Genomic DNA, 12,424 nt, shown 5'->3' on the forward strand with positions numbered 1-12,424 from the left:
TGGTGAAGAGACTGGAGCAACTCTCATATGAAGAAAGGTTGAGAGAGCTGGGACTGCTCAGCACAGAGAAGTGTCAGGGGAGAGCTCATTAATGGGTACAAATATTCAGAGAGAGGGTGTGAAGAAGGTAGAGCCAGGCTCTTCTCCATGGTGTCCACTGAGAGGACCAGAGGCAAGGGGCACAAAGTGAATCGCAGAAGATTCTATTTGATCATCAGGAATCCCTTTTTCACTGTGAGGGTGGGAAGCACTGGCACAGGATGCCCAGAGAGGTTGTGGAGTCTCCATCCTTGGAGGCATTCAGAAGCTGTCTGGACATTGTCCAGGACATGTTGTGAGCAGAGACAGAAGCATCAAGCAAGGAGAGACTCCCAGGGTTGTGGCCCTGGGGTCAGCAAGGATGGTTGCATGTTGGGGACTATGGCTCGATTTCTCCTCTTAGCAGAAATGCAGAGATCCTCCTCTTCCTGTACATGTGTACAGAGTGCACAGGGCCCCCCGTCGTGCAGATGTTCAGAACGCCGTTGGCTGAGGGAGCCACAGATGTTGCTGCTGGAGGAGGGAGAAACCCAGGAGGAGCACTTCAGGCACAGGAAGAACAGATCATTTCTCTTCCCCGCTTCTTCCTTTGCTCCCCCAACAGAGTCGTTTCCGGCAGCTCTGTTATCTCGGGGCTGGGAGGTGGTTTTCTGACTCTCTCTCACTCAACAAACAGGCGGGTCGGACTCAGCATGCACCTTGGATATCTCGTCCTCACTGTCTTCCTGGGGCAACGGCTGGGTAAGTCCTGCCTTTTCATCAATGCATACTACTCCTTCCCCTGTGGAAACCCTCACCAGCCTTATCAGGTCCATGCATGGAAATTCTGTGGAATTAGAGGAAAACACTGGGAAATGTCATCTCACATTTGTGGTTTTGTACTGGTTCTCTCAAGATGCTCTTACTGTTGGAAAGGAGAAGAGAGGACAGAGAAGAGATACCTCAAACCCTTTCTCCGTCTTTTCTCTCCCCTTCAATCCATCTCTCTCTGCCTCTCTCTTCTCATCCACCTGTGGGCAGCATAGGAGATCTCAGCTGTCTCTGCAGCCTCAAATTTCTCCACTTCCAACACAAAGTAACAGATCCTGTCAAAGCTGCCACTGGGACATTCACTGTGCCGCCTGGCTGGGCCTCCTTGCATGGCTGCCATGGCCTCCAGTTTCCTCCTGGTTGTCAACTCAGCCAGGCCTCCCTCTTTCCAACATTCAGCTCAGCATTGTATGAGCTCAAGGACCTAGGAGTCCTCGGAGTTGACAGGGATGGGGAAGCTGGATGAATCTTTTTGCCGTAGCTCCCTAGGCCCCTCAACCTGCGGGAGGGGTGCTGGTCCCAGCACACAAAGGTCAGGCATGACAGCCTGTTCCCTGGTCCTCTGGGCAGTCGCAGACCAGGGAGGAGGAGCAGGGACACAGTACAGCTCTCCTCAGGGTCCACGCTGTGCTGAGTGCTCTGAGCTCCTGCCCAAAACTACTCTCCCTCTGGCTGTCCCCAGGCCTCAGGATTTTCCTGCAGGACAAGGGACAGAGAGATTTCTCTGCCTGGGTTTTGCATCCACTCCTGGTTTGCTTCCCGGAGCCTTTCCCTGCAGAGCTGCTGACCTTCCCTTTCTTGCAGGCACCACGGGGCAGACCACCGTCACCCAGCAAGAAGGACAAGTCACAGTGAAGCAGGGAGACACCTTCCAAACAACCTGCACATACCAAACCTCCAACTTTGATGCCCTGATCTGGTACCAGCAGAGGAAAGGCCAAGGTCCCCAGCTGCTCTCGTATCAGGCAGCAGCTGGCCGCAAGCCGAGCGGCCGTCTCACCACATCACTGAACACCATGGGGAAATACAGCCTCCTGCAGCTGGAGGAAGTCGAGGTCTCTGACAGTGCCTTGTACCTCTGTGCTGTGCAAGACACCCTGGTGCAGGGAGCTTCCTTGGCTGTGCAAGAACCCAGGGGAGGGAGGGAGGGCATGTGACTGTGCAAGGCTGAGCTTGGGGGAAGGGGCCCTCAGCTCTCTCCTGGCAGCGCTGCTTCCCCTGTGCACCCACAGCTCTGCAGGCTGAGATCCTCTTCCAGGAGAGGACAGTGTCAGTGGCTGGAGAGGCAGGAGAAGGTGGTGAAAGAGTCTCAGCTAACCCTTGGTGAAAACCCTCATTTGCACCAGGGGTTTTGTGGTTATTCTGCCCAATGGCTTTGGAGAGGTGATGGGCAATGCAGGAGGTTGGGAGAGCTTGTGCATTGCTTCCTTGCTGCTGTTCTTTGCTTTATGGATTTCTCTACTGCACTTTGCTTCCTCAGGTATTCCTGCAGGCCTGTCTCTTAGAGCACCTGCTCTGGGATGTGTCCCTCCGAGGTCAGAGTTCAAAGTAAGATTAAAAAGATAAACAACATGCCATGTGGCAAGGCTCCTTCCTGGAATTACAGGATTACAACAATTTTGGAAGATACTCAGAACTGCTCTGTGGACCCTCCAGTTGCTGCACGGCCATGTGCTGGGATCTGGAGGACCTGCTCTCCCCAGTGCACTCTGCCGGTCCTTGGAGCCCTCCTCAGGCCCTACCTCATGGGCTTCCCCCAGCGCTGCCTCATTTCTTCTGCAGTGGGACCATGCTGGACAACTGTAGCCAAGAGCACAATGGGAGGGCAGACCACCAGGCAGAGGTGGGCAACAGGCCCTGCCAGGAGAAGAGCCAGCTTTGAGGAAAGCTGCTTCGTGCGTGCGGGAAGGCCAGTCACTGCAGAGCAGCCATGGGGGCTTGGGCACTGGCTGCTGTCCTTGAGGCTCCGTGTGTGGTGGGAGCTGGGGGTGTGCAAGAGGCATGAGGGCCCTGGTGTGTGGCCTGGGCAGGCTGATTTCACCATCAACCTGTGAGTCACCTTAGCCATGCACATCTGTGTAACTGCTGGGCTGTGCAGGGAACTGTTTTGGGGGGTGGAGGGTGTATAGGTGACCTGTCCTTGCTGTCCTTGCCCTTGGGTGCAGGCCATGCCCTGTCATTCTGGAGAGAGGTAGGAGGATGAGGAGGGAGTGGTGAGGCTGTTTTCAAGGCTTTTCTTACATCACAGCCACTCCTGCATCCTTTGGGGCCATCTTCTGACGGAGCCTCTTTTCCCAGCACAGGGCTATCCAAAGCAGGAAGAATTCCCTTCAGCTGCTTCAAGGAGGCTGCTGCCTATCTCTTAAAAGAAAAGCCCCCTCAGCCAAGTTCCGGATACTCTCCGAGTCAGACCATCACCCTTCTTCCCCCTCTCAAACAGCACCATGACCCAGCATAGGATGGAGGAGCACACATCTGCACAAACAGAAAAAGGTCGTCGGAAAGGGCTTCAGACTCACCTGCTTCCCGAGGAGAAGGAGGCAAGAGAAGAAGTTGGGCTGGCTTTTGTGGTGGCCCTGACCTGCCCCAGGCCCAGAGGTAGCCTCTACGGAAGTGGCAATTTTCGGAGGTGCTCCTGAGGAAGGGAAAACATCCCAGCTAATGACATGGGCTGGGTGGTTGTTTTCCTGACGACCCCTGTTCATATCCTGGATAATGCCATACCCATTCCCTCATGGAGGCTTCTTCTGAGGGCTGGGATTGAGAGGCCCCAGGGTTTGCGGGGCAGGAATGTGTCAGTGCCCACAGAAGCCTCAGCTCAAGTGCTGGCTGGGTGCAGTGCAGGCAAGGGATGTTGGCCTGGGGCACACTGGTGGGGTTGCCTGTGGCCGTGTTGACAGGAAGGGGCCCTGCAATCCTTGGCTGGTCAGCCAAGGGCTTCCTTGCGTGAGGACGTGCCATGTCTTTCTCTTTCTCTCCCTCCCAACAGGGTCATTCCAGCGATCACTTGTAGGCTGCAGATGGGCTGCTCTGCTGGGTGTCATAGACTCTTTTAATCTTTTACCCATGAAAGTAAGCAGCCTTCCCCAGGCTTTGGATATCAAGAGCTGCAAAGGTTATTTGCCCCAGTTTTTAGATGCTGCTCAAAATCAAAGTTATGAGGGTCCTCTCCTACCACCGTGATATTCTGGGGTGGACAGCATGACGCTTGAAGAGAAAATCACTTCTTGCCATGTCACAGAGATAATCAAGGGAAGAGATGTGCCTTGCAAAACACTGGAGTTGCAATTGCCTACAAGACTTAAAAATGTTGAGGGAGGTCTGCAGTTTGCTTAAGTATTCCCTGCCTGATCCTCTCCTTGCAAGAGTACATCTCCCTTGCTCTCAACTTCCTCCCTGGTTTCAAGGACCTAGCATTCCTAAAGATGGATCTTGCTCGTAAAGATTGAGGCAAAGAAGGCATTCAGCACCTCATCCTTTTCCATGTCCTGTGTTGTCAGGCTGTGCAGCATCAGAGAAGGCCCAATCATTCGGCTGTGGGACCACATTTCCCCTAGCCTTCCTTTTGCCACCTGTGTCCTTACAGAAGCCCTTCTTGTTGCCATTGACATCTGTTGCTGGATTCAGTTCCAGCTGGGCTTTGGCTTTCCTACCCTCATCCCTGCATGCTTGGACAGTGTCTCTGTGTTCCTGCCAGGTTACCCGTCCTTACTTCCACTTCTTGTGTGCTTCCTTCTTGTGTTTTGGTTTTGCCAGGAGCTCCTTGTTCATCCACAGTGGCCTCCAGGCATGCTTGCCTGACTTTCTGCTCATTGGGGATGGTCTGCTGTTGAGCTTGAAGGAGGCGATCCTTGAATAGTAACCAGGTTTCTTGGGACTCTCTTGCCTTCAGGGCCATATCCCAGGGGACACTTCCGAGCAGCCATTTAAAGAGAACAAAGTCTGCTCTCCTGAAGGCCAGGGTTGTGAGTTTGCTCTGTAGCCTCCTTGCTCCTCTCAGGATCCTGAACTCCACCCTTTCCTAGTTGCTGCAGCCCAGGCTGCCTTTGATCTTCACATCCCCAACAAGCCCTTCCTTCTTGGTGCATATGAGGCCCAGCAGAGCACATGCCCTCATTGGCTCCTCTATCACTTGCGTGATGAAGTTGTCAACTATGCACTCCAGGAACCTCCTGGCTTGCTTATGTCCTGCTGTGCTGTCCCTCCAGCAGATATCACAGTGGTTGAAGTTCCCCATGAGGACCAGGGCCTGTGAATGTGAGGCTGCTCCTATCTGCCTGTAGAGGGTCTCATCTGCTGGTTCTTCCTGGTCAGGCGGCCTATAGCAGACACCCACTACAATGTCACCCTTACCTGCCTTCTCTTTAGTGCTTACCCATAAGCTCTCACTTGGCTCGTCATCCATGCCCAGGCAGAGCTCTATGCACTCCAACTGCTCTCTCACAGAAAGGACAAGTCCCGCTCCTCTTCCTCCCAGCCCATCCTTCTGAAACAGCAGTCATTAATGGCATGAAATTTAACAAGTCTAAATGCCGGATTCTGCCCCTGGGACGGAGTAACGCCGGACACAAGTATGAACTGGGAGAGGAGTGGCTGGAGAGCAGCCCTGCAGAAAGGGATCTGGGGGTGCTGGTTGACAGCAGGCTCAAGAGGAGTCAGCAGTGTGCCCTGGCAGCCAAGAGGGCAAACCGCCTCCTGGGGTGCATCAAACACAGTACAACCAGCTGGTCAAGAGAGGTGCTTATCCCGCTGTATTTAGTGTTGGTGCGGCCTCACCTTGAGTACTGTGTGCAATGCTGGGCCCCACAATTTAAAAAGATGTCACGCTGGTTTATTTCTATCATGTCAAATACACCGCACACGATCATATTAACAGTGTCAGTCAAGACCCCTGCAAAGAATTCATGTACAAGGACAGGTCCATGGAATTTTTCACCTTTTCCTTTCTGCTGTGGTTTCTTAAAATAGCAGAGATTTCTGGGGCCGAAAATGCAGCTTCACTCTATCCTTCCCAAAGCAAAATGAGACATGCTTGTTCTGGTCAGTCTTTATCAATGCTGATTGTGTCAATGTGCTCGAGGTTCACCAGCACCTAGTGTGGCTTATCATATGTCCCTGGCATGATCTTGTTATTACGGCCTGTCGGGACACACGGAAATAAAGGAGCCACAAAGTCCCTGACAAGCTGGTGCTCTACAAGGTCTGTGTAGAGGTAGAGTGAGTTAAACCTTCTGGTGACATCTACCACAAAGGGAAATTTCTTTGCAGCAACACCTGGAGAAGCCCTCAAAATATGTATCAGATTTCCAGTTGCAGAAAAGGGCAAGGCTTTTCACCCATTTTGAGCTTTGTTTTCCTTCGGACAGGGTCATAGACCAGGCCCACTACTGGAGAGTCCACAGCTGAAGCTTTATTGTGGGGGTTAATGAGATGGTTCATATGTTCCATCAACATGGAGAAGGATGGATAATAACAGCCTTTCTGCAAGACCTACTGCCGTGACTTCCCCTGCAGCGCTATTTCAAAGTTGGTGTCTTCGTTGATGTCATTCCAGGGTCCTCACCAGCTATACAGGAATGATCGAATCATAGAATTATGGGATGGTTTGGATTGGAAGGGGCCTTGAATCATCATCATGTCCCTGCCATGATCCCAGTGGACAGCTCTCACTAGATCACGTTGCTCAAAGCCCCATCCAACCTGACCTTGAACACTTCCGATGACGAGGCACCCACAACGTCTCCGGGCAACCTGTTCCAATGTCTCACCACCCTCACTGGAAAAAATTTCTTCCTTAAGTCCAATCTAACTCTACCCTCTTTCTCTTTAAAGGTGTTGCCCCTTGTCCTGCCACTACAGGCACTGGCCAAAGTCTCCTTCCCTCTTTCTTCTAAGCACCCTTCAAGTATTGAAAGGCTGCAGTAAGGTTTCCCTGGAGCTGAACAACCCCAACGCTCTCAGTCTTTCTTCATAGGAGAGGTGTTCCAGCCCTCTGCTCATCTGAATGGCCCTCCCCTGGAGGGCCCGCTCTAGCAGGTCCATGTCTTTCTGGCACTGACGACTCAGAGCTGGATGCAGTACTCCAGGTGGGGTCTCACAAGAGTGGAGTAGAGGTGGAGAATCACCTCCCTTGACCTGCTGGCCACGCTTCTTTTTATGCAGCTCAGGATAAAATTGGCTTTCTGGGTCACAAGCACACATTGCCGGCTCATGTCCAATTTTTCATCCACCAGTATCCCCATGTCCTTTCTCTGCAGGGCTGCTCTCAATCCATTCATCCCCCAATCTGTATTGATGTTGGGGATTGCCCCAACCCAGGTGCAGGAAAGTCCAAGGAAACTCCGAGCCTGTGTTCTGTGGGCAGAGTCTGGCATTGCTGGCATTTGTTAAGGGATGTAGGGAGCGCGGCCACCTCGTCCAGCTGCTCTGGCCCAGGATCCTCCTGCCTGGCTGCTGGAGCCCAGCCTGGTGTCCTGGAGACCCGGGATCTCTGCCCAGGCTGAGGGGCACAGCTGCCACTTTCTATGTCTGCAGGTTCAACCTGTAGCGAAGCGGAGACCATATCTCAGAGCCACACAGACACACACAGACACACACACACACACAGACACACACACTGAAACAGACGGTCACACAGACTGCCACAGCCAAGGCACTGCTGTCAGCAGCACCCACATACAGGACCCACATAAAACACAAGCACAGACAGCCATATCCCCTCCCCCTCTGGGGCTGGCAGGGACAGGAGGTTACTAGTGAAGGCACACACACAACGCTCTCTGGGTTCACACGCACATGCACTTTTGCAGATTCACCAGCACTGGCACTGCTGCTCTGTCCACCCGGCATGCTTGCCCACATCCCAGGCCCCTGACCTGCCCCATGGGTCTCCTACTCGCCTCAAGTACTTCATGATCGTACACTCTTGTGCGGTACACAGCTATCTGTCACATTGTCATATTTCAACTACTATGAAAATTTCCTCTGTGAACATCTTTCATAATGTTTCTCAATTCTCTCATTTGTTGTAGACACCCTGACGTGATCTCCCTTTCTGAGCAGAGGTGCAGATTCTTTAATTTTAAACACACCCCGATATCTGGTTTTCCAATCCCTTGCAGAGTTCAGAGTGTTCACATCCACCAACCTGGCTCTGATAGCTCTGCAGAAGCTCTGATGGTAGCCCTTCATAATCCTGAGCTCTCACAGAGACCCTGGGCCAGGGGCCAAGACAGAGTTGGGACCCACAGTTGCATTGGGTCTAGGTGGGCTTGGTCCTGATGCTCGTTGCCCCTGTCTAAACACCTGACCCCACACTGCCTCCCACAGAACCTGGCCTGGGGAGAGGTTCCCCCAATCCTTACCCAGCAGGGAGGAATCACTCTGTCCTCCATCCTGTGGTCCTGTGGTGCTGGTGGTGTGTGGGGTCTGTGTAAGGGTAAACTCCCACACCACAGGGTCCCAGGTCTGCAGATGTGGGAAGACCCCGGCCTGTGTGTGGGGAGCAGCAGTGCTGCGTGGAGCACAAGGGCCACTTCAGCCCCAGGTCTCTGGGAATGCTGAAGGAGCTTGGTGCCTGGGGGAAGGCACCCCAACGTGTGCCCTATGGTTGGGCTGGTGTGTGCCCTGTGCCATTCAGGGACAGCTCACGGATCCTGCTGAGTGCAGAATGAAATCCCACTGTCAGTGCCATGTCTCTGTGGAGCTGGGCTATCTGTTCTCACACAGCACCTCTGTGGACCAGAGCTAGGTTGTGGCATTGTGGGGCTGTAGAAGGGCCTGAAGAAAGCTGCTCCTTGCTTGGGGAAGACAAGGCACCAAAGAGCATCCGTGTGTGGTTGGCCACCAGTCACTGACCTGGGCTTGCCTTCACCCTTCACCTGGCTTCACAGGGACTGGGGACTCCAGTGTGTGGCCTGCTGTAGCTGATACCAATACTAACTTGTGAACACCTCAGCCCTACACATGTAGGCAACAGGTGGAACACGCCTGATGCTGTGCTGAAGGGTGATAGGTCAGCATGGGGAAGCTGTCCCTGCTGCCCATGCCCAGGCATGCTGGCCATGCTGACCCCTAGATCGGCTGATGGAGGCCAGGGGCAGGTGGAGTAGGGACTGTGGGCCATCCCCAAGGCTATTTATCCATTCCCAATTTCTGCCATCCTTTGGGAACACACTAGGGTTGTCTCCCTCACCTTCAGGAAGCAGTGCCTGAAAGAGGACTTGCTGCAGTGTGTCCCAACCTCCAATGCCTCTAGGAGTGATGAAGGGTCCCCCTGTGTCCCCACCTAATTCCCCTCCAAAGCAATGGCTTTCTCCCTCAGCAGTCAGTATACAGATGAAAGGCAACCTAAGGGACACAGGCAGGGTTGCAGCAGATTTTTAATGAGTCTAAAGAGGGAAATGGGATCACTCCAAGTGGAGGCCCCCAGTGTGGGGAGGAGCAGGAGCAGCCAGGAATATGTTTCCCTTTTCCTGCGGCAGAGTTCCCACAAAGCATCTGTTGACCTGCCCGGCAAAGGGAGACAGGCTAGCAGGTCCCTCCAGCCTGGTTGCTGGAGTCCTCACAGCAGGCTTTGATGCGAGCACAAGACAACAAAGAAAAGAGAGAAAAAGGGTGAGTGGAAGACAGGAAAGGAAGACATTGGCCATGTTTTCAGAGAGCCCAGGTTGGTCCCTTCCAGACTTGCCCTTGCAGGGCAAGCCAGGGATGACCAGCTAGTCTGAAAACAATGCCCTGAGGTTTGATCCTTTGTCCAGCAGCATGTTCTGAGTTCCTGGGGGTCCTTAGGGGAGGCCGTTGCCAGCATCTTTAGCAAGGGCAGCATCTGCTGCCACAGTAGCGGCTGGTAATGCAGGAGAGGTCACAGCACCCAGAGGTGATGGGCACTCCCTCACAGCTGAGGATGCTGCCAACAGCAGCGGAGGTGGAGGAGCCCACAACGGTGTTCTGTGGGAAGCAGCTGAGGATGGGGCCGGGCAGGGTCACCACCACGGGAGAGGGCTGGATGACGACGGTGGAGTTCTGGCACTGCCTGACACAGGGCTCATTGCAGCTGTTGGCCAGCGGGGTTGGGCCGCAGGGCTGGCAGGGCAGGCACTGGTTGTAGCAGGACATGTCTTGGGCCTAGAGGTGCACCTGGGAGAGAGGGCAGGGAGGAAGCAGAGCACAAGGGTGAGGGAGGAGCAGCCTGGTTTCCCTGTCACAAAGAGCCAAGACCAATATTGAGTGGGGAGGAGCCACATGGTCTTCATTGCCCTACAAAGAGCAGCCAGGCCCAGGGAGGCTTTCTCATAATTCATAAATGAAAAGCCACCTCAGCCACAACCCAGTATCCCCTGCCTCCTGAGCCCTCCTTTTCCTGCCCCTGCAGAGCTCATGCTCCACTGCTGCCGATTTCAGGCCCCAACAAAGATGGTTTCGCTCCACTTTGGATCCTTAGTTTAATTCAGTGTAACAATATTGGGAGTGCCTCAGCATGGCTGGCAGTCCCCTCTCCCTGCCTCTCCAGGCCAGGACACAGCTGCTCTCCCCAGTGCTAGATGGTTCAAAAGGATGGGCTTTGCTTTACGGGCAAGAAGAAAGGCTGAGGAACCCTGCTGACCATGTGCTGGCCATCCCGGAGTGGATCTGCTTCCAATGCAGTGCCGGTGGTGTCTGGGGTGGGACACAGCCCCCTCTCGTGTCCAAGCCAATGCCAAATGTACTTGTGCAGCTCATTGGCCTGCTGCTGTGACACGCAGGGGCTGAGACCTTGGACCAAACAGTTACTGAATGAAAGGAACATGGAGCCTGACATTGCTGTGCTCTGAGTAGAAGGGACAGACCCTGGGGCTTTCACAGGAAAGCCAAAGAAATGGTGACTGCTTTGGACTTCAGCCCACAAGGACCTTCATGCCCTGCATTGGAATCTCAGTCTGAGCACCCAGCAACTGCCCCTGGGAGGGAAGGGACACTGGATTCGAGACAACATCCCCCAAAGCCTGCTGCTGTCCCACAGGGGTGTCCAGAAGGGACCCTCTTTCCGACAAGGGCTGTCCAAGGTGTGTAAAGTTCCTGAGCCCATCTCCCCTCCTGAATGTCTGCCTGCCTGGGCTCACGTCCAACTTGGAGACAGTGCAGCCAAGGCTTCCCCCCTTCCCTGTAGTGATCTTTGGTGACATCATTACCAGGGAGCTCTTCTGGGAGAGCTCAGCTAGGGCTGATTCCCCTCTCTGTGGAGCTGTTTCTGAGCTGAGACTCTAGTGTCGTTGAGGGCAAACCTCATTGGTTTCTCCTGAGGTAAGAGGCACTGTGGAGAAGGGAAGGGTAGGGTTCCTCGTGTACCTAGAGTTTAGCAAGACCTTTGGCAGCCTCTCTCATACTTCCTTTATGACCAAATTGGAGACAAATGGGTTCATTAAGAGGATGACAAGGTGGACAATGGACTACAGGCTCAAAGAGCTGTGACCAGTGGTGCAAAGCCCAGCTAGAAGACACTCACTAGTGGGGTCTCTCAGGGATCAGCAGGAGCACCAATAGTCTTTAATGTTTTCAGGAACGCCGCAAGCAGTGGGAAGGTCGGCACTTCCTGCAAGTCTGGGGATGACACCCAAGCACAGGGAACAGGCGGTACACTGATCTCTGTTTGCCAGGTTGTTCCCAGCAGGTCCAGGAACTACCTGTTGAAAGGAAACAGAGAAGATGTACTAGACTGTGGAAGTCCTCTGCGACAGGAGTACAGGCAATGAACAGCTGCTGGAACATGGGCAGTTCTAGTTAAGCAACAAGCTAGAAGAAATAGTGAGACCTGGAATGGATTTCCCTGGGAGTTTCTGCAATCTCCATCCTGGAGCAGCCTGATCTAATGGGAACTGCTCCAAGTGAATGTTGATCTAGGTGACCTCCGGAGGTCCCTTCTCACCTATGTTCTGACACTGATTTCCCACCACCCCTGCCCTCCCTGACCCCTGCATGCCCATGGGCACCCTTGTCCTCACACTCCTTCTGCCACACCACAGCTTTCAGGCATTGTGCTGGGACTGCAGAGAGGCCGCTGAAGGGAGGCTCTCAGCCTCCTCTCTGCCATCCGCAGGGAATCCGTGGCTGCTGTTCCCAGCCCCCGAGCTTGCAGACAGCTCTGGGCAGCTGGTCCATCTCCTGGGTGAGGGCTCTGCTGCTGTCCCAGGCTGCCCCTGGTGCTGTACATGCTTCTTCTTGCTGGGGTGGCCTTGCTGGAGGACGGGGAAGTCCAATTCCCAGGAGACAAACTTGTGCCCGTGCAGAGCCCCTGAGCACTCTCAGCCCGGGCGAGACCCCGAGCGGCAGCGGCGCAGGGCTCAGCCCCGGGGCGGAGCTGGCGGCGGCGGAGAGGAGAGGGAGAGGGAGAGGGAGAGGGAGAGGGAGAGGGAGAGGGAGAGGGAGAAGGACAGGGAGAGGAGAGGAGAGAGAGAGGAGAGGAGAGGAGAGGAGAGGAGAGGAGAGGACAGGACAGGACAGGACAGGACAAGACAGGAGGCTGAGAGGAGTCGGCGCGGCCGTAGCAGAGAGCCGGGGCTGGCGGGGGGCAGTGAAGCGCGGGCGGCGGAGCGGCGGG

The 12,424-nt window shown here is 54.4% G+C and overlaps 1 gene segment (V, D, J or C); it reads left to right on the top strand.

Moving 5' to 3' along the window:
- The first annotated feature begins 731 nt into the window (after nucleotides 1-731).
- Nucleotides 732-2,006, top strand: LOC127026660 (T cell receptor alpha variable 1-2-like). The segment is given in 2 exon segments: nucleotides 732-780; nucleotides 1,654-2,006. Coding segments are annotated over 2 exon segments (402 nt in total).
- The last annotated feature ends 10,418 nt before the right edge of the window (nucleotides 2,007-12,424 follow it).

Source organism: Gymnogyps californianus, chromosome 28, assembly GCF_018139145.2.
Source record: "Gymnogyps californianus isolate 813 chromosome 28, ASM1813914v2, whole genome shotgun sequence".
Taxonomy (NCBI): domain Eukaryota; kingdom Metazoa; phylum Chordata; class Aves; order Accipitriformes; family Cathartidae; genus Gymnogyps; species Gymnogyps californianus.